Source organism: Oncorhynchus tshawytscha, unplaced genomic scaffold, assembly GCF_018296145.1.
Source record: "Oncorhynchus tshawytscha isolate Ot180627B unplaced genomic scaffold, Otsh_v2.0 Un_contig_210_pilon_pilon, whole genome shotgun sequence".
Taxonomy (NCBI): Eukaryota; Metazoa; Chordata; class Actinopteri; order Salmoniformes; family Salmonidae; genus Oncorhynchus; species Oncorhynchus tshawytscha.
Window position 1 is genome coordinate 295,771 of NW_024609700.1, and position 22,704 is coordinate 318,474.

At 44.7% G+C, this 22,704-nt stretch overlaps 1 protein-coding gene and 3 non-coding genes across 4 annotated transcripts; all 4 read right to left on the reverse strand.

The window, feature by feature from the left end:
- Positions 1-43: 43 nt before the first annotated feature.
- On the reverse strand, positions 44-259 carry LOC121845521. Its single transcript, XR_006082620.1, has one exon. It is a non-coding gene; the product is annotated as a small nucleolar RNA U3 (small nucleolar RNA).
- A 2,346-nt stretch (positions 260-2,605) lies between these two features.
- On the reverse strand, positions 2,606-2,821 carry LOC112262476. Its single transcript, XR_002955360.2, has one exon. It is a non-coding gene; the product is annotated as a small nucleolar RNA U3 (small nucleolar RNA).
- Positions 2,822-3,349: 528 nt separating this feature from the next.
- On the reverse strand, positions 3,350-3,565 carry LOC112262474. The gene has a single exon (XR_002955358.2). It is a non-coding gene; the product is annotated as a small nucleolar RNA U3 (small nucleolar RNA).
- Positions 3,566-4,746: 1,181 nt separating this feature from the next.
- On the reverse strand, positions 4,747-21,798 carry micu3a (mitochondrial calcium uptake family, member 3a; the record flags this gene model as incomplete). Its single annotated transcript, XM_042317060.1, is given in 8 exon segments — positions 4,747-6,385; positions 6,911-6,975; positions 8,226-8,383; positions 8,613-8,721; positions 11,807-11,815; positions 15,532-15,703; positions 17,399-17,493; positions 21,703-21,798. Coding segments are annotated over 8 exon segments (711 nt in total), but the record flags the coding sequence as incomplete, so codon positions are not given.
- Between the last annotated feature and the right edge of the window lie 906 nt (positions 21,799-22,704).

The following is a 22,704-nucleotide window of genomic DNA, read 5'->3' on the forward strand; positions in this document are numbered from 1 at the left end:
ATACGTGTACTAAAGAAGTTAATATTAACAATATTAAAAGCTAACCACTCTGATCATATTCCCTCCCTCAATGCTCCACAAGGAAGCAAGGAACGGTCATCAATGGCAGAGAGCGGATGAACTGAATCATTACTCAAAGCCCGCTTCGCGCTCAGAAGGGAATATCGCGTCTCATCCTCGTGGGTTGCGAGATCGAACACTTTAGAAACACATTTCTCAAGTCAAGAACTATAGAAATGATCCCTGAAAGTATAGTCTTAACGTATCTTTGGGCGAGCAGGGGAAGTCTATGTCGGAGCAGTCATTCTGACTGACGGTTTCACAGCTCCCTCCCTCACTGTCACTACCTACAGCCGCTTCTCACTGTATGCAGAGCGCGATACAGCAGCACGTGGCAGCAGCCTTACTATTGACCCGTATCAGGTATCACATTGTATTGAATGTAAAGTAACAGTTAATAAACATATAATATAATTTACTGGCTCACAAAAAGCACATATGTCCCAGATTCACAGAATACATTCTCTAGTTGCCTAAAAATAAATAATGAGAGGTACCTACCAGAGGCTGCTCAGTTTTTGGGCGACTACTACCATTGGCTGAAACCACCAGTGGTATACGTTAGATAATATATTTATTGTTTAATACTGAACACAAATATAAAGGCAAACAATGTAAACTATTTTACTGTGATAGTTCATAAAAGGAAATTGTTCAATTGAAATAAATTATTATAATACATATCGATGGATTTCACATGACAAAGGTGCCTTCTCAGCCCCGTCCTGTCGTCCCTGTTCCCCCTATGACTGCGTGACCACGCACGCCTCCAACTCAATCGTCAAGTTCGCAGACGACACAACAGTAGTAGGCCTGATTACCAACATTGACGAGACAGCCTACAGGAAGGAGGTGAGGGGCAGAGTGGTGCAGGAAAATACCCTCTCCCTCAACGTCAACAAAACGAAGGAGCTGATTGTGGACTTCAGAAAACAGCAGAGGGAGCACCCCCCCATCCACATCGACAGGACCGCAGTGGAGAAGGTGAAAAGCTTCAAGTTTATCAGAATACACATCACTGACCATCTGAAATGGTCCACCCAAACAGACAGCAAGGTGAAGAAGGCGCATTTCGTTACACCTGCAATAACACCTGCTAAATATGTTTATGTGACCAATATAATTTCATTTGACTGAGCAGGGGCCCAGCCACTGGGGAGCCAGGCCCCAGCCACTGGGGAGCCAGGCCCCAGCCACTGGGGAGCCAGGCCCCAGCCACTGGGGAGCCAGGCCCCAGCCACTGGGGAGCCAGGCCCCAGCCAATCAGAACAAGTTTTTCCCCACATGTTCTTTTTTGGTTATCTGACCAGAACTTAAATACCCATCTAGGACAGTAAAGATAGTATTCTGAAATTGGGAAGTAGGGTCACTTCTGAGTTTCTTGTAAAAGGTGTTGTCAAGCAGCTGTCTATGACACTCATTTACATAAACTGTCCTATCTAGGAGTACAACCGACCCACCCTTATCAGCAGGGCGAATAAGGACTGACGTATCAGATTGTATATGGAAAGATTTGGACTCCTGTTTGTTCTTACGGAGATGAGCAACATCTTTTTCAACAAGTCTGCAATATGTCTCGATAGAGTGATTGCGATTGGCTGGAGGTATAAAATAACTCTTGCTTCTAAAAGGAGTCGGAGTATATGCAGGGGAGCAACCTACTGGTTCAATAGAAATGTCAGGATTAGGGGAGCTAAAGTATTCCCTTAAACGGATGTTTCTAAAAAACTTAAACATGTCTACCTTAACATCAAAATCGTTGCACTGGGTTGTAAAGGCACAAAATATAACTCTTTATTCAGCAAAGAGAAATGGGCAGGGCTCAATATCTTGCTTGATTAATTAAAGACACAGTCCCGTGGGTTCTGGGACCGTGTGAACGGTCTCCTCTGCCTCTGATAGTCGTTTCTTCTTACGCCGTCGGGTGCGGCATCTCGTCGATGCGCGTGCCTGCGGCCGCCTGCGGCCTCCTCCGCCCTTCCGTCCGTCCGTCCAGTCTCTCGTTGAATAAAAAACTACCACTGGAAGCCGATGAGGCGCTGGTTGTAGAGCGTTGATCAGACAAGGGTGGATCGAAGTAAGCGGCGTCCCTCCCGCGTCTGCCATGGAGAGGAGGTACAGGACCTCCCTGGTCAGGGTTTCTCCAGAAGTAGACTTTTACCATCGGCCTTGTCTTTTTTGTCTTGGTTGAATTTCTTGATTTTAAGTTCCTTTATTTCTGTAGACAACTTGTCCTGGAGCGCTTGGTTAGTTTTCATCAGTTCATTGAATATGCCATCATCATTAACAGCTATTTGTAGAATATGCGTTTGTCTTCAATCGTGTTATCCATTTCAATAAAATCATGTTTCAACTGGTCAAGAATTAATGTCATTAAATCAATAGAGCATTTGTTCAGGATGGCACACCAGCGCTCACATAAATCATCTATGCGCTGTCCAAATAACGGTTCTTTAGTATTGAAGCCATCTGTGTAATGGTGATAAATGAATTAATAACCTGAATTACAATAAAAACATATTAAATTGATCAATATTAGGAGTTAACCACTCTGATCATATTCCCTCCCTCAATGCTCCACAAGGAAGCAAAGAACGGTCATCAATGGCAGAGAGCGGATGAACTGAATCATTACTCAAAGCCCGCTTCGCGCTCAGAAGGGAATATCACGTCTCATCCTCGTGGGTTGCGAGATCAAACACTTTAGAAACACATTTCTCAAGTCAAGAACTATAGAAATGATCCCTGAAAGTATAGTCTTAATTAAATTGAGGGCGAGCGAGGGTAGCCTCTGTTGGAGCTGTTATTCTCACTAACGGTTTCCCACCGTACAACGAGCACACTATATAGTACCACGTGGCCGAAATCATGGTTATCGGGCTACTTTTCATCAATAGGTCACATAAGGAATCAGTTATTGTCGTGTTTTATGCCCAAGAAAGCTTCATAAAAGACATTTTCAAGATGCTCCACAATATAACTGTAAATGAGGGAGGTGCCAGAAGGTACTCATTGCAGTTTTTATGGGACTGAAAAATTGGCTGAAAAAGTCAATGGCCTACAATAGAGAAAATACAAGAAAAACCTTTTGAGAAATCACATGTAATTGAAAAGGTAGAGTTCTGACTGGATTAAAATCACATATCTCCTATACAACGTCATAGCAAGGAAAACAGGAACATTAAACTGTATTGAAACCAACTGTGTTGTATAATGGTGATAACCTATTTTAAAAACTCAACTACAATACGTGTCCTAAAGAAGTTAATATTAACAATATTAAAAGCTAACCACTCTGATCATATTCCCTCCCTCAATGCTCCACAAGGAAGCAAAGAACGGTCATCAATGGCAGAGAGCGGATGAACTGAATCATTACTCAAAGCCCGCTTCGCGCTCAGAAGGGAATATCGCATCTCATCATCGTGGGTTGCGAGATCGAACACTTTAGAAACACATTTCACAAGTCAAGAACTATAGAAATGATCCCTGAAAGTATAGTCTTAACGTATCTTTGGGCGAGCAGGGGAAGTCTATGTCGGGACAAGCATTTCCACTAACGGTTTAATCTAAAGTGTCATTGTCTGCGAGATTTACAGAGGTAAATATAAACCCGTTCATGGACACACAATATTCTTGATAAAATGTACGCCAATTACTATAATTATATCTAAAAATTGATTAATATTCTGTGAATGTCAGTACCCACAATACCTTGCTGGTAACAAGCACTGTTGACTGTGGAGGTAGAGCTGAGCTGGCGGTCAACTTCATATAATGATGCACTTGTTCTTTGTAAATTTAAAACATGACCATATTGAAAAATGTGTTTACATATGTGTATTTTTTCGCGTTGTTATAGTGAAATTTGCACAAGAAGTTTCGAAGACATTATATTTACATGGTGGAATCGATTGATGAGCGTACTGGTGCGTTGGGGAGAAGTGTCCTGACGGAATCAGAAGAACGCATTTCTCGTTCCACTTTTCAAAAGAATGGCGCGCTACGCCACAAATTGATCTGCTTTGCGAAATAACGGCACAATAACATGAATATAAAGATATGATAAAATAAGTAAAAACGCATTCATTAAAGCATTATTAAACGTAGCTGGCTACACAAGCTGGTGTCACGGCCGTAATTATAGAAATACGTTTTAATGTGTCAACCTGGCAGAACTTTACTGAGTAACGTTATCTGACAGTGAGAGGCTAGGAATTTGCGTTAGCTAGCCAACTAACAGCTACTTCTAAATTTTCGCTGAACTTACCAGCAGCCATAGGAGACTGCTAAGGACGCTCATAATAATGTATAGAACGACGAATTGAATGACAGCAAACCCATGGGAACCGTGTTTGAGTCCACTCACTCCGCTCAATTATTACCACAAGCCAGTCCTCCCCGATTCAGGTGCCAGCAGCTCATAGCTAGCCTTCGCAGTGCTCAGTTGATGAAATGAAAATAAACCAACTGCAGTCTTTTTAGAAAAAAAAACCCCATACAATTTGATGATTGAAAATATAGCTACCCAGCGCTGCCAAATAAAGTTATATCGTTCATGTCGCAGGTGCATGTCAGCTGATAATACAACTTTTGCGGTGAAAAAAATATAAAGCCCACGTGCGCATGTCCATTCTATGTAGTTGGCTGAAAAAACAAATACAGTATGCAATTATGCTAAACAGCCTCCGTTTCCTTCAAAAGTCTTTATTCGTGCATTCATCACACTTTTCACTTGCATTCTGTCAAGTTATTTTCACACCAACCACACACTTCACCGCTTGGTTGAGGGAATGGTCGAGAAATGTGTTTATATGTTCTATAGCGTCTAATATAATGCAAATACGCAGAGTAACTATAAATCAGTTAAGTCAAACCATTTAAGTTATTTAATATTCAAACTAAATACAGAGATTCACCTTGAATCGTTGAACATAATTAAATCACTATCATGCTTACTGGTCCAAACTTAAAATCAAAACGTCTGCTCATAATATTGCTGTTAAGTAGATTTATATTACAAACAGATTAATAATTCAATAAATAAATATAATCATTACCAATTGAGGTGAAATGTTGGTCAATTACATAGTGAATCAAGGAAACCTAGGTTGCACAGTACACTGGTAGGAGGGCAGGTCAGCAATTTGCTTTCCGAAAAGGTACATTTTCAACTAAATTTGTTGCTGGAATGGAATTAGTTTTGACAGGGAAGACATGTAGAAAACAAGGCACACATGAAAAAAAGTTAGACTTCTTCCCCGCCTAATCATTACAAGCGTAACACACACAACACACACAACAGACAGAAGACAAGGAGTCTTAAAGGAATATCATGATCTTGCTCTCTCTTTCTCTCATTTGGAAGATCATCAATTGCAAGCATTTCAAAAACTTAACTACTATTGCTTCATTGTAGAATTCATTGCATTTGTAGGCTATGTATTGATCTTTATTATCTAGCCAGATGACCAAACTTGCTGCTGAATATATGCAAGTAGGCCTGTGTAAACTGGAAAAAAACATGAATAGAAAAATACATGATTAAGACATTAAGATTCTCTTCCTTCTCCCATACCTTTCTCTCACTGGTAAAGGCATTTGATACAGATACTACACTTGACCATGCAGGCTCTTACTGTAATGTAAGTCACAGTCTTTATTTGACCATTATTATATATTATTATATTACAAACCTTAATGTAATACGAGCATTTTTTTTAAAAAGCATAAATCGTTCTATATTATGAGTAATCAGAGATTAGTTACAACTTTCTGTAAACTGTCATTTTTTTGTGCTTTTCAAATGTTTGGCGAGTACTGCTTAAATACTAGGTGCAGTAGTGTAGGCTATACATCACTGGCCTACTTGCAATGGGAGGAAAATGGATTGCGGAATTGATCCACGATTGGAAAAACAGGAGAACTGAAACCAATGAGATGTCTGTTGCAAAACGGCAGCTTCTCTGCATGCTAGTGGAGGGGATGGTGGCTGAGAACGATGTCTTAAAACCACAATGTTCCCCTGCAGATTGTTCATGGAATCCTTCACCTCCAGTCCCCCTCCATCTCTTTTCCTTGTCTTCATCCTCACCTTCGTCATCCTATTCTCCTCATCTTCCTCCACTTCTTCATCCTCCTCTTCTCATCATCCTCTTCCTCCTTCTTTAAACCCTAGCCTGGAACCTCCTCTTCCTCTTGTCATCATCCTCTTCCTCCTTCTTTAAACCCTAGCCTGGAACCTCCTCTAGAGTTGGCGGACCTGTTTCCTGGCCTCGGCACGCAGGCAGATGGGGAAGGAGGCATGTTGTTTCCGGTTCACCTGGTAAACAATGACAATGGTACCATTAAACAGGGAATTTAGCCGGGATGCAGGATATAGACTAATACACAGGACTGTGCTTATTTCTTGTAGCCTGGTCCCAGATCTGTTTTATGCTGTCTTTCCAACTCCTATGGTCATTGTTTGGCGTTAGTTGTCAAGGCAGCACAAACAGATCTGGGGCCAGACTATATTTCTTGTAACAATACTGGAAGAGATTGTAGGGTATTTTAAGTTATTATCATTGGATACTTGCATAGATACACCATAGTCCTGATATGCTTCTGTAGGTGATCTGAAAGGACTTGATTGGTCTTAAAGTGATATTGTGTCAATCTATCCAGATCTTTTAAGTATAAAGGGAATAGGTCAGAGGTTATAGGTCATCGAGACAGACAGAGCTGCGGTTCGCAGGTCCATTGAGAATAGGTCAGAGGTTATAAATCAAATGAAAATCAGATTTGATTAGGTCAGAGGTTATAGGTCATAGATGAGATAAGAGATGAGTGGATTGTGGGTAATACTTATCTGCCAGCTAGCTCCTTCTTCATACAGGACTTGAAGGAAGTGAATCGCTCTGCGGTTTTGTAGCCCTGGGGTTTATGAGCAGCAGAGTGGAAGAAACAGATAGGGTGGGAAAAGCGAGAGAGAGAGGAGATAGAAGGAGGGGGTATTGGGATGCTGTTAGTCAAAAGGGAAGCCAGGACGACGAGGCCAAGAGAAATTGAACAGTAATATTTCAGACTCAAGACCCCATGCATAGGACATCAACGTAGGACTCGTTCAAGGGCGATTGATTGGCGTAGTATTAGAATGAATTCATACCTATTTCCTGATTATGCAACTGTCATGTGTAGGGCCTAGGGGTTTTCTCTGACCACATGCCTTATCTGACTAGGAAAAACTCTGGGCCCTAGTCATGATGACAATTGTAACTGTTTAACTTCACATACCACTAGGGGGCAGTAAAATACTTTGGAAGTGCAGGGAAGGTAGTCATTTACAACACTACAGACCTCCATATAACTGTGTAACTAGATTTGCTCTAGATAAAGATCTTAAAACTGCCACCACTTTTATGGCTGTCGACTAAAGTTAACAATCAAAAGCTAGAATCAAATTACATTGTCCAAGTGTAACATAATATAAAATAAGAGCATGTCAAATTTCTAGTGATGGAAAACCAAACTAGATCATTCTCACTTTCTCCCTATCTCTCACTCTTCATACCTCTCCTCCACCCCCCCCTCTCTCTTCATCCTTCTCTCTCTCTCCCTCTCTCTATCCATCTTTCTTCTCTCGCCTTTCCCTCCCACCTTACCTCCTTTCACCCCCTCCAATGTTTGTGAATGATTCCTTTCATTTGTTCAGAGCGCTTTGAGTAGTGGGTAGTTAGAACGCAAGAATGCGTCTTTTTGCAAGAATGACCTTAAAAAAGGTCATGTCTCGTTTTGTTTTGAATTTTCTCAATGGCAATATTAATCGGATCATTCTTGTAGCCCCTCTCCTTGAACTTTCTTTGCATCTCAGCCATATTTCTGTAGAAATCTGATTGTTTTTTGCAAATTCTTTTGATTCGACAGAATTGGCTGTAGTGTAAACTATTTTTCAAGGGAAGTGGGTGACAACTGTCAGCCCTCAACCTACTGATCCTAACAGTTTGTTTTCTTCATCCTTCTCTCTCTCTCCCTCTCTCTATCCATCTTTCTTCTCTCGCCTTTCCCTCCCACCTTACCTCCTTTCACAACCCCCCCCTCTCTCTCTCTCTCTCTCTCTCTCACCCAAATTCTCCCTTCCCCTTTCCCTCTCTCTCTACCTCAGTCCCCCCTCTCTCTGTCCCTACCCTCCCTCCGCGGTGCAGCCGGTCCTTCATAATGCCGATGAACTCCTTGTAGCTCAGCTGGTCGTCGTGGTCCACGTCAAAGATCTTGAAGATGGTGTGGACCAGGTGACGTGTCAGCTTCAGGCCCGTGGCCACGTACACAGCCCGCCCAAACTCATCTGAGAGAGAGAGAGAGAGCACGGTGGGGGATATATAGAGGGGAGAGAGAGGGAGAAGGGGTGGGAAAGCAATAGAGGAAGACAGAGACAAGATACAGATTGGAGAGACAGGAAGAGAGGGGGATACAAAAAAGAGAACAAGATGGAGGAGAAAAGTAACCTACAGCCATTATTCACAAGCGAAAGGGAAATATCTCCACAGATATGAAATCCTAAAATGGAGGCTTACCTTGGCCAATGGAGCGACTGGCGAAGTTGTACATCTGCATGGCGATGGCAAAGTCCTCCAGGTTGTTGAGGAATTGGAAGAAGGAGCGGAACTCGTCGAAGGTGATGCCCTGTGAAGTAAAAAGACAGGGGATCTCATATAAGTGTGACACACAGAGCAATCTTTAACGGACACGGAGTGACAGACAGCTCTTGCAGTTCTCGGAATAGGGGGGATGCTTCAAGCTCAAACCCATTGGTGATGATGGTCAAATTGGTGACGATGGTATGATCATGTGACCTTTGACCCATGCAACTTTGGCCCCTTTGACTGTAGGGACTAGGCCTGGGAATGACACAACCATGCTACACATTTAATACGTTTGTGTATCAGCTATGAATGTGGTTCCTGAGTGGTTCCTTCTGCAGACGTTGTGAGAGCTGATCATCTGTGCAGCGCCACTGCAGAAATAGAGGTTCACAGGTTTCACAAGTTTCACAACGCAAGGCTTTCTGGGATTTCATCCTTGAAAATCAAACTTCATTATTAGAAACGTAGACACACACTGGTTTGCAGTGTGGAACATGTAGACATATATTAGTTATGGGCCTCCCGAGTGGCGCAGTGGTCTAAGGCTGGTTTGAGTCCAGGCTCTGTCGCAGCCGGCCGCGACCGGGAGAGTCATGGGGCGGCACGCAATTGGCCCAGCGTCATCGGGTTAGGGGAGGGTTTGGCCCGGCAGGGATGTTCTTGTCCCATCGCGCACTAGCGACTCCTGTGGCGGGCCAGGTGCAGTGCACACTGACCAGGTCGCCAGGTGTACAGTGTTTCCCTGACACATTGGTGTGGCTGGCTTCCAGGTTAAGCGGGCGTTGTGTCAAGAAGCAGTGCGGCTGTGTTGTGTTTCGGAGGACGCACGGCTCTCGACCTTCGCCTCTCCCGAGTCCGTACGGAAGTTGCAGCGATGCGACAAGACTGTAACTACCAATTGGATACCAGGAAATTGGGGAGAAAAAGGGGTAATTAAAGAAGACCTATATTAGTTTGTGGTGGTCGTTCCATTGATCTAGCAGAGCTATTGGCTTTGATGGCTGGAGCCCAAGGTTCCACAAGAGGTGAAGGCGTGCTCTAGTGACCACCAATAGTCTGTCTGTAGGTATCACTCATTTCAGCCCAAGCTGCATCACACTAAAACAAAGAAGAAAAGAAAGGTATGAGACGCAGGAGGCTGGTCACACCTTAATTGGGGAGGACAGACTCATGGTAATGACTGGAGAAGAATCAGTGGAATGGTATCAAACATATGGTTTCCATGGTTTCTAGGTGTTTGATGCCATTCTATTTGCTCCGTTCCAGACATGATTTAGAGCCGTTCTCCCCTCAGCAGTCTCCACTGGGATGAGAGACTGTAAACGTGGCCTAGTGATGACAACACAGAGAGGCATTCTGAAGTGGTGACTAACACCAGTCTATTTCACATACAAAATTCTGCTATGGAAACATCCTGGTGGGGGTTCTCTACAAGCCCGATCTGTGGAACTTCCTTCTTCCTTTTCACCAAGTTTCCTCATTTTAAACACCCTTGGCTGAGGTTCAACATCCACAAGTAATTTCCTTCACAAAACCAGTTAGCGAACACAGGTAGCCTGCTGCTAAGGTTCAACCTCCCCAAGTAATCTCCTTCACAAAATCAGTTTGCTAACACAGGTAGCCTGCTGCTAAAGTTCAACCTCCACAAATAATCTCCTTCACAAAACCAGTTTGCTAACATAGGTAGCCTGCTGCTAATGTTCAACCTCCACAAGTAATCTCCTTCACAAAACCAGTTTGCTAACACAGTTAGCCTGCTGCTAATGTTCAACCTCCACAAGTAATCTCCTTCACAAAACCAGTTTGCTAACACAGTTAGCCTGCTGCTAATGTTCAACCTACACAAGTAATCTCCTTCACAAAACCAGTTTGCTAACACAGTTAGCCTGCTGCTAAGGTTTAACCTCCACAAGTAATCTTCACAAAACCGGTTAGCTAACACAGTTAGCCTGCTGCTGAGGCTAGCAAACACAGACCAGTAGCGAACAATGCTCTCTAAATCAGCACAGTATGTGTGGACAGACAGGGAAGTGTTTAATCGTCTGACTAACTAGGACCTGTTGGAACTTAAAGTGGGAGATATGTAACGATGTGGAAAATGCCTTAGACAAACAGAGTGTGTGTGCCAGTGTGTATCTGTCTGCGCGGTCAACAAAGCCATTCCGGGCGAGTGGCCCTTACCTGCCTGGTTCTCCTTTGATGCCCTGTGAACCCGATAGCCTCCATACAAACAGACAGGAGTCAGCCACCCCAGTGATACCTACAGACAGACTGGGCCATAGAGTAATCTAGAAAAGACTATTGGTGGTCACTGGAGCATGATGCCTTCACCTCCTGTGGAACCTTGGGCTCCAGCCTGCTAGCTCAATGGAACGACCACCACTAACTAATGGATGTCTACATGTACGACACCGCAAAGCAACGGGCGTCTACGTTTCTTACTGAGACTTCTGATGAATGGATGAGTACGGCAGAATGCCTGGCTGACAGTGGACTTGTTGAACTGAGTGGGTTACCTAACGAGGCGTATTCAGGAAAACACCTGCATTGGAAGTAGACCTATAAGATGCAGGTCCACTAATTGCTTCAGTTAAAACTGTACGGCCCACCAACAGTATGAGAAACTCATCTTGAGTGGGCTAATTGACTGAGCTCACTTGTAAATCTTTTGACATCGTGTTTAGGTATGTATCAGCTTCTACCCCTAAGCCATAAGACTGCTGAACAATTAATCAAATACACACCCGGACTTTGTTTCTACACTGCTGCTACTCGCTGTTAATCATCTATGCATAGTCACTTTAACCCTAGCTACATGTACAAATGACCTGGACTAACCTGTACCCCGGCACATTGACTCTGTACCGGTACCTCCTGTATATGGCCTCATTATTATCATTTTTATTGTGTTCTTTTTTTGTTGTTGCTTTAGTTGATTTATTATTTAGTCAAAATGTTCTTAACTCTATTTTCTACACCTGCTTAAATACCATTTGATTTGATTTGATCGGGCGTGGGTGAAGAACCAGGGGTCCGTTCAAAATGACTCAAGACAACAGTGAGGCAGAGCAGACAGGACGTGCTAAGAAGATGATTTGTCTCATCATTAGGGAATAGGGACAAACCTGTTGTCTCTTCCAGAGCGTGGAAAGATAAAACACAAGAAGAATGTTGCATGAACACGAGGACAAAACACTACAGAACTTCATTTTCCATCTTCATGCAGCCTACGGTTGGTGAAATAACTTGGGAAGTTTTCGAAGCAAAGTGCAGTGTAGGCAGAAAATCCGTTTTGGCTGTGGGGTGTGTTGATGCGTATCCAAACCGATAGATTCACAACGTGCTGTTCATGCAGATCAAGGCTCTACTGTACATTACACACATTGATTTGCCATTAAGGGACGGAAAGTGTTGCATAATATAATAACAATCGATCAGAAAAAAAAATGTAGGAGCAGAATGTGCCGGTATACACACTTTACACTGGATCCAACTCCAACTCTACATGGACACAACAAAGCGTTAGCTAGCGAGCGCCAGATAACTCAAAGCCTTTGTATACGACACAGAGCACAACACACTGGCTTGTCGATCAATCAACAGTTATCACACATAGGAGTAGGGCAATGGGGTCAGTGAGAGCCAGTCAGTCAGTCAGTGAGTGAGTCAGAGCTGGCCCGTCAGATTACACTGGTCCTTACAACTGGCCTTCAGGTGTTGGCCCGTCAGATTACACTGGTCCTTACAACTGGCCTTCAGGTGTTGGCCTGTTAGATTACACTGGTCCTTACAACTGGCCTTCAGGTGTTGGCCCGTCAGATTACACTGGTCCTTACAACTGGCCTTCAGGTGTTGGCCCGTCAGATTACACTGGTCCTTACAACTGGCCTTCAGGTGTTGGCCCGTCAGATTACACTGGTCCTTACAACTGGCCTTCAGGTGTTGGCCCGTCAGATTACACTGGTCCTTACAACTGGCCTTCAGGTGTTGGCAGGTGTTGGCCCGTCAGATTACACTGGTCCTTACAACTGGCCTTCAGGTGTTGGCCCGTCAGATTCACTGGATTACAACTGGCTGTCAGGTGTTGGCCCGTCAGATTACACTGGTCCTTACAACTGGCCTTCAGGTGTTGGCCCGTCAGATTACACTGGTCCTTACAACTGGCCTTCAGGTGTTGGCCCGTCAGATTACACTGGTCCTTACAACTGGCCTTCAGGTGTTGGCCCGTCAGATTACACTGGTCCTTACAACTGGCCTTCAGGTGTTGGCCCGTCAGATTACACTGGTCCTTACAACTGGCCTTCAGGTGTTGGCCCGTCAGATTACAACTGGCCTTCAGGTGTTGGCCCGTCAGATTACACTGGTCCTTACAACTGGCCTTCAGGTGTTGGCCCGTCAGATTACAACTAGCTGTCAGGTGTTGGCCCGTCAGATTAGACTGGTCCTTACAACTGGCCTTCAGGTGTTGGCCCGTCACATTACACTGGTACAACTGGCCTACAGGTGTTGGCCCGTCACATTACACTGGTCCTTACAACTGGCCGTCAGGTGTAAGTGTCAGATGAAACGGATTCACTATCTCTAGTTGATCTAACTGATGGGCCAGTGGTGCGTTCAGGTGTAGAGAGAAGAAGACACAGTGCCCGGAGGACCATGACAAGGTGGGAACACAAATATAGAGGGTAGGAGGGGGGAATAGGGGTCAGGGGGTCAGGTGGGGCAGGAAGGGCTGAGAGGGGGAGTGGGGTGATGGGAGAGACATCGAGGAGGTTAAAGGGGTGATAGAGTAAAGGGAGGTGAACCGAAAGTGTGGGTTGTGGAAGAAAGAGAGAGACAGACCAGTACAGGGCCTGTTTCCTCAAAGAATCTCAGAGTAGAAGTTCTGATCTAGGATCAGGACCCCACCTGGCCCTATAACCTCATTCATTATGAGCTAAAAGGCTATACTGATCGTAGTCCAACATTCCTACTCAGAGACACTTTGTGAAATGTGGAAGTAGAAGAGGGAGAGAGGAGAGAGAGACTGGAGGGAGGTGTTGGAGGGAGAGAGAGGAAGAGAAGGTCCTTACAAGCCTTCAGGTGTTGGGGAGATTACAAGGGAGGGAGGGAGGGGAAAGTAGAGGATAGAGTGCTTGACCAGAGTCGTGTCATGCTATGGTTCAAGGTTCTAGATGTAGTCTACCTTCTCATGTGTGTGTGTTCCTCTACCTTCTCATGTGTGTGTTCCTCTACCTTCTCATGTGTGTGTTCCTCTACCTTCTCATGTGTGTGTGTTCCTCTACTTTCTCATGTGTGTGTGTTCCTCTACCTTCTCATGTGTGTTCCTCTACCTTCTCGTGTGTGTGTGTTCCTCTACCTTCTCATGTGTGTGTTTCTACCTTCTACACTGGTACCTCAACTGGCCTGTGTGTGTCTACCTTCTCATGTGTGTGTGTTCCTCTACCTTCTCATGTGTGTGTGGCCTCTACCTTCTCATGTGGTGTTACAACTACCTTCTCATGTGTGTGTGTTCCTCTACATTACACTGGTACAACTGGTGTGTGTTCCTCTACCTTCTCTGGTTCCTCTACAACTTCTCATGGTGTAAGTGTGTGTGTGTGTGGATTCACTACCTTCTCTGTGTGTGTTCCTCTAACTTCTCATGTGTGTGTGTTCCTCTACCTTCTCAGAGTGTGTGACACCTCTACCTTCTCATGACAAGGTGGGAACACCTTCTCATGTGTGTGTGTTCCTCTACCTTCTCATGTGGGTGTGTTCCTCTACCTTCTGGTGTGTGTGTTCCTCTACCTTCTAATGTGTGTGTGTTCCTCTACCTTCTCAAAGTGTGTGTTGTGGAAGAAACCTTCTCATGTGTGTGTGTTCCTCTACCTTCTCATGTGTGTGTTTCCTCTACCTTCTCATGTGTGTGTTCCTCTACCTTCTCATGTGTGTGTGTACCTCTACCTTCTCATGTGTGTGTGTTCCTCTACCTTCTGTGTGTGTTCCTCTACCTTCTCATGTGTGTGTGTTCCTCTACCTTCTCATTATGTGTGTGTTCCTCTACCTTCTCATGTGTGTGTCCCATTCTACTCAGAGACACTTTCATGTGTGTGTGTTCCTCTACCTTCTGTGTGTGTGTGTGTCCCTCTACCTTCTCATGTGTGTGTTCCTCTACCTTCTCATGTGTGTGTTCCTCTACCTTCTCATGTGTGTGTGTCCCTCTACCTTCTCATGTGTGTGTGTTCCTCTACCTTCTCATGTGTGTGTGTGCCCTACCTTCTCGTGTGTGTGTGTTCCTCTACCTTCTCATGTGTGTGTGTTCCTCTACCTTCTCATGTGTGTGTGTTCCTCTACCTTCTCATGTGTGTGTGTTCCTCTACCTTCTCATGTGTGTGTGTTCCTCTACCTTCTCATGTGTGTGTGTTCCTCTACCTTCTCATGTGTGTGTGTTCCTCTACCTTCTCATGTGTGTGTGTTCCTCTACTTTCTCATGTGTGTGTGTTCCTCTACCTTCTCATGTGTGTGTGTTCCTCTACCTTCTCATGTGTGTGTGTTCCTCTACCTTCTCATGTGTGTGTGTGTGTGTGTGTGTGTTCCTCTACTTTCTCATGTGTGTGTGTGTTCCTCTACCTTCTCATGTGTGTGTGTTCCTCTACCTTCTCATGTGTGTGTGTGTGTGTGTGTGTGTTCCCTCTACCTTCTCATGTGTGTGTGTTCCTCTACCTTCTCATGTGTGTTCCTCTACCTTCTCATGTGTGTGTGTTCCTCTACCTTCTCATGTGTGTGTGTTCCTCTACCTGCTCATGTGTGTTCCTCTACCTTCTCATGTGTGTGTGTTCCTCTGCCTTCTCATGTGTGTGTGTTCCTCTACCTTCTCATCAGGGATGCTCTGGCGGACGTTGTCCAGGTAACTGCTGATGTTCTCTATGTTGGTGTAACGCAGCAGGATGCGGGCAAAGTCCTCCTCACTGATGGTGGTCATGCCTTTAGAGTAGGTCAGGAACTCTATCTCCAAAACCTCTGTCTGGAGGTTATCCATGAACCTGGGGGAGAGAGAGAGGACCAAGAGACAGAGAGAAGATACATGTCTATGGTAGTGCAGTATGTGTCTATGGTAGTGCAGTATGTGTCTATGGTAGTGCAGTATGTGTCTATGGTAGTGCAGTATGTGTCTATGGTAGTGCAGTATGTGTCTATGGTAGTCTCAGTATGTGTCTATGGTAGTCAGTATGTGTCTATGGTGTGTGCAGTACCTGTCTCATGGTAGTGCAGTATGTGTCTATGGTAGTGTCCCAGTACCTTCTCATGGTAGTGCAGTATGTGTCTATGGTAGTGCAGTATGTGTCTATGGTGTGCAGTCTGTCTATGGTAGTGCAGTATGTGTCTATGGTAGTGCAGTATGTGTCTATGTGTGTGTGTGTCCTGGTAGTGCAGTATGTGTCTATGGTAGTGCAGTATGTGTCTATGGTAGTGCAGTATGTGTCTATGTTAGTGCAGTATGTGTCTACCTTGCAGTATGTGTCTATGGTCCTGCAGTATGTGTCTATGGTAGTGCAGTATGTGTCTATGGTCAGTATGTGTCTATGGTAGTGCAGTATGTGTCTATGGTAGTGCAGTATGTGTGGTATGGATGTCTATGGGCAGTATGTGTCTAGTAGTGCAGTATCCTGTCTGATGGTAGTGCAGTATGTGTCTATGGTAGTGCAGTATGTGTCTATGGTAGTGCAGTATGTGTCTATGGTAGTGCAGTATGTGTCTATGGGTGCAGATGTGTCTATGGTAGGACCAGTCAGAAGATATGTGTCTATGGTAGTGCAGTATGTGTCTATGGTAGTGCAGTATGTGTCTATGGTAGTGCAGTATGTGTCTATGGTAGTGCAGTATGTGTCTATGGTAGTGCAGTATGTGTCTATGGTAGTGCAGTATGTGTCTATGGTAGTGCAGTATGTGTCTATGGTAGTGCAGTATGTGTCTATGGTAGTGCAGTATGTGTCTATGGTAGTGCAGTATGTGTCTATGGTAGTGCAGTATGTGTCTATGGTAGTGCAGTATGTGTCTATGGTAGTGCAGTATGTGTCTATGGTGCAGTATGTGTCTATGGTAGTGCAGTATGTGTCTATGGTAGTGCAGTATGTGTCTATGGTAGTGCAGTATGTGTCTATGGTAGTGCAGTATGTGTCTATGGTAGTGCAGTATGTGTCTATGGTATGCAGTATGTGTCTATGGTAGTGCAGTATGTGTCTATGGTAGTGCAGTGTGTGTCTATGGTATCGCAGTATGTGTCTATGGTAGTGCAGTATGTGTCTATGGTAGTGCAGTATGTGTCTATGGTAGTGCAGTATGTGTCTATGGTAGTGCAGTACGTGTCTATGGTAGTGCAGTATGTGTCTATGGTAGTGCAGTATGTGTCTATGGTAGTGCAGTATGTGTCTATGGTAGTGCAGTATGTGTCTATGGTAGTGCAGTACGTGTCTATGGTAGTGCAGTACGTGTCTATGGTAGTGCAGTACGTGCCTATGGTAGTGCAGTACGTGTCTATGGTAGTGCAGTACGTGCCTATGGTAGTGCAGTACGTACCTATGGTAGTGCAGTACGTGTGTGAGAGTAACTGAATACTATATCTGAGTATGAAAGAGCAGTAAAACTGAAACAAGCGACAGAGTAGATTAACTATGTTCCACAGACCATCATTTTATAGGGCTCTATTAGGACAAATCACTTAATCGGCATGGCGATACCTGTAGAAGTCGTCAAAAGTCAGCTCCGCCTTCCCCTTCTTCCCAAAGAAGTGCACCAGCAGTGTGGTGTCAATCATCATACCCTCCTCCGCACGCTGACATCCCATTGGCCAGACAGTGGCAGAGGGGGCGGGGAGAAAAGAAAAACAATGCAGTGACTGACATACAACACACTCTCTGATTGAATGAGGAGTGGGGACCGGTCCGTGTGGGTGGAGTCATGAATCCAAGATGGCAGCCATCGTACCGAACAACCAGCCAGTCGCATGTGAGGTGCATCAACGGGGCAACAACAACAACAGTCAGTCAAGTCAATCAATCAATCAGCTTCACCAAGTGTTCACAACAAGGCTTGAGTCTGAGCAGCACCTGCACAGATCCGCTAATCTCCAAACCATCCGTGTGTTATAGCTGTTAGTAGACATATTGGATTAGGGCTATCGGATGGTGTGTAGATTGGATATTCCTGTGCAGCCCAGACTGATAAATGGTAGTGTTGCAGCCAGCAGTGTGACAAACAGACAGACAGGACAGCACACAGACAGATAAGGCTATAGACAGACGGAAAGACAGACACACACAAAGACATGCCTGTAGACACACAGAGAGAAGGAGTAGAAAGAGAGAGAGCGGAGGAGACAGACAACACACTGTCATTTTAGCTGAGACAGGCACATATGCCACCACATCCCATGCATTTCTGTTCAAACCCCCAAACACCACACATAGAAAACCACAGCAGAACAGAAAACCCACCGCAACAGAAATGTGTACAAGAATGTGAGCAAGATTCCACCTTTTTCTAAAAGACTGTAACATAATCAGGTGTCTTTGAAGTAATTATGAATTCTTTCATGTTTTCTTTCTTTCTGCCCTCTAAACCTCTCTCTCTGTGTACAAAATATCCCTCCCCTCTCTTCTGCGTGGGCTTTGGAAGGGATCTGGGGTATTTGAAACCAATTAGGGATGTTTATGTGTTTACCGCGGTTTTGTAATCCGCTGTTTAACACTACCTTAATCCCGGGGAGTCGGAAAATTCCGGAAAAGGAGGAAGGGGGGTGTATCGGCGTGTGTGTGTGTGTAGGAGGGGATAATTCAGAAAAGGGTGTTTATATGACTGGGCTTTATCACATAATAACGGATACAGGTCAAATCCCGAGGAACCCTGTCTGAGCTTCCAAGGGCCCATAGAGGGCGATATCGATCGATGATTGATATAAAAACCAAATGGGCCAATAGGTTTGGTCCCTCTCCCCGCCATGCCCCACCCTTCCCCCAATCCAACCAATCCGGCGTCATGCTGAAGGCAGAGTGTAACTGGCATTGGCAAACTCTCATCATATCCTTCTCCATAGGGGGAGACTGCATTCAGCCAAGTTCAGATTCAGCAGTAGCTTCACGATGCTATACGGCTAATTAAACTGGTCCCAGGTCAGTCCGTGCTGTCTCGCCAAGGTTGAGTCAACTGTGACAAGACAGCATAAAACTGATCTGAGACCAGGCTGGCAAATGTCCAATACCTTTAGTCTAAAGTCCTAATCCACCAGGGAACGGGAAAAATTATTCAAAGGAAAAAAGAACAGAATTGAAAGAAGAGACATTGTCGTCGTTCCGCTTGACGGCCCAAATGAAGGCACTTTTCACGGCCGAAGCCAGATGTTGTTTGGAAACATCATACTGTGTAGAAATAAAATGTACTCCCCAGGGATGGAATTTAAAAACAATGCAACTAAAAGATAATGGAGAAATCATGTAAGGATAGGTCTATTTCACATGCTGTATAGGGACGAGTCAGTGTCTCTCAAGGGAAATCATGTTTAGTAGCATTACGTCACTGTAAAAACTAACTAACACTTATCAGTCTGTTTCAGTTGTGTAACTTTTAGATTCTTACACTAATTATATACCGAACAAAAATATAAACGCAACATACAATTTCAGATTTTACTTAGACACATTTTATATAAGGAAATCATGAAATTGAAATAAATCTATTAGGCCCTGATCTATGGATTTCACATGACTGGGCAGGGGCGCAGCCATGGGGTGGCCTGGGCGGGCATAGGCCCACCCACTCGTGAGCAAGGCCCAGCCAATAAGGATGGGTTTTTCCCCACAAAAGGGCTTTATTACAGACAGAAATGCGTCTCAGTTTCATCAGCTGTCCGGGTGGCTGGTCTCAGATGATCCCGCAGGTGAAGAAGCAGGATGTGGAGGTCAGGGGCTGACGTGGTTACACGTGGTCTGGGGTTGTGAGGCCAGTTGGATGTACTGCCAAATTCTCTAAAACGACGTCGGAGGTGGCTTATGGTAGAGAAATTAACATTCGATTATCTGGCAACAGCTCTGGTGGACATTCCTGCAGTCAGCACGTCAATTGCATGCTCCCTCAAAACTTGAGACATCTGTGGCATTGTGTTATGTGACAAAACTGCACAATTCAAAGTGGCCTTTTGTTGTCACCAGCACAAGGTGCACCTTTGTAATGACCATGTTGTTTAATCAGCTTCTTGATATGCCACACCTGTCAGGTGGATGGATTATCTTGGCAAAAGAGAAATGCTCACTAACAGGGATGAACAACATTTAAGAGAACAAAGCTTTTTGTGAGTATGGAACATTTCTGGGATATTTTAATTCAGCTCATGAAACATTGGCCCAACACTTTACATGTGTTGATATTTTTGTTTTGTATAGCTTTACATAGAAATTAAGTATCACTCTGTCATACTTAGTCCGTCTATCTTCTTCAAGTGGCTTCCCTATAAAACGTACAACTTCTTATATCTCATGGCATCTGTGGTTTGAGGATGTGTTTATTTTTGCAAAAGGACTAAACTTGTAAAATATATCTGGTGAAATGACTAGCTTCTTCTTCAAAAGGCAAGCCCCTATATGACACATTCTCTTTGCGCCCAGACTAGACAATACACGTGTTTACTTCTTCTCCTTTCTAACACCCATCTCTCTCTCTTTCCCTCTCTGTCTTTCTCTCCCTCTCTCTCTCCTGGAAGAGTGAGATCACAACCTGACGCCTCTCGGTTCCTGGAAGCTGGGGAGCGCGAGTATGTGAGCTCATCGCTATCAACGACATAATGGTTATCACGCCCACCAGGCGTGCGAGTCAGCACCTGGTTTGTGTGTGTGTGTGTGTCCCCGCTGTGGCCTTTGATCTCAGAACAGAGGTGAAAAACAGTGATTACTGATGTCAACCCCTAAATCTCTCTCTCTCTCTCTCGCTCACTCCCCTCCATCCCTCCCTCCCTCCCTCTCCTGAATAACACATTAGACCTGTTATTGGAGGGCTGGAGAGTCAGCCAGCCAGACAGTCCTTTCTGACACAGACAAACACAGGGGGCCTAATGGGAGACTCATCATGATAGAGAACCTGAATAGGAGTTAAACACACATCCCTCCTCTCTCTCTCTCTTTCTCTCTCTCTCCCTCTCTCTCTCCCCCTCTCTCTTTGATAGCCTCTAGATGAAAGGGTTCAGTCTATGTAAATACAGGTCATCTCCATGATCTCCTGCAGTCTTCCAGTGTTATTGTCTCTCCTCTGCTTCCGCTGCTAGCCACCTATTAGCCAACAAATAGGCTGCCAAACAAGTCGTCAGGCTGAGAAACACTGGACTGCCAAGTCAGCCGTGCTCAATTGTAGACGGACGGCAATGATCTAAAGTGTGTGTGTGTGTGCGTGTGCGTGTGTGTGTGTGTGTGCGGTGCTAGAATGATGATGTTGTTTTGGTATAACACTTTGTAGCTAAGCAGGTCGTCACTGTATTTTCTGCTAAGAACGTTTTCTAACTGTATTTTCGTGACAAACGGTGGCTGACATGTAGGGGACAACAACAACCACCAGGACCCAACACAGAGAGGTGGCGGGAGGTAACATCGATAAGCATGAAACACAAGAGAAACAAATAGGTTTTATAACCATAAAACAAAAACACAACATCTGAATCTAAGAATCTAATACAGAAAAAACAATAGACTACACAGTGACAGAGCTGTCCTATGGCTATGGATGGATGGGTCAAAGCCAAGGGAAGAGTTTTTACCTTTTCCAGTCAAAGGAGGGATGGGATCAAGTGACTAAAAGAACCACTAGAAACCAAGAGAGGGATGGTCGGGTATGAGAGACACAAATGGACGAATGAATGGACAGAGGACCAGTATACCTCTGCCAGGTCTGAGAACTGCTAAATGGATCTAGGCTACGAATGATGGAGGGATGGAGGGATAGATGGCAGAAAAGGAGGGGAGAAAGAAACGAGGGAGGAAGGGTGGACAGAGGACAGGTGTACCTCTGCCAGGTCTGAGAACAGGGCTTGACTGGCGCCGCGCCTCAGAACGTCCCAATAGCTCCGGGCCACAAACTGACGACTGTCTTTTTTAACCACCTGCAGGAGTTTTTACCAGAAGCACAAACATCGTACAAGAAAAACAGAGGACAACTGAAGGAGGGAAGAGAGGATGAAATGAAGGAACGACCATGATCATTTCTCTCCATCTCCTTTGAAATTGACAATCAATCAAAGGCCAAATGAAAGATTTCATCACAAAATCGGAGGGATTGCCTTAGTGATATGCTAATCGTATAGAAGGCGGATCACAGTAACATTTAAATAATGACCAGCCTCACAGTGATATCACTATTATAGTAGAATGATTTGTCATCGTATCAAAGAGATTAGATACAATGACGCAATCCAACACTGGATTTCTAGACAGGGGGATTGTTTTACAACTATCCTACCTCCCACTTCCCTCAGATGAGTCAGACATTTAACAAGACATCATTTGACTCCATTCTGTTTTCCTTCGCTCCAGTCAACCGACACTGATACAGCACGGTGGCTTGACTATCACTTTGAATTCACTCAACTAAAGTCGTTAAGTATAAGCCACTCACAATGTGTGTACAGACTGAAGCACAACCAACAGAAGAGTGTTGAAACCTCATCTATAGCACACATCCAATACAGTGATTGGCCACCTGTCTTGTCTCTCTCTATAGGGGAACACAGTGATTGGCCCACCTGTCTTGTCTCTCTCTATAGTGGAATACAGTGATTGGCCACCTGTCTTGTCTCTCTCTATAGGGGAATACAGTGATTGGCCACCTGTCTTGTCTCTGTCTATAGGGGAATACAGCGATTGGCCCACCTGTCTTGTCTCTGTCTATAGGGGAATACAGCGATTGGCCAACCTGTCTTGTCTCTGTCTATAGGGGAATACAGGGGCGGCCATTGAACATCACAGGTTGTACTGGCCTGTCGTCCATCGGGTTAGTGACAGGAGGGAGA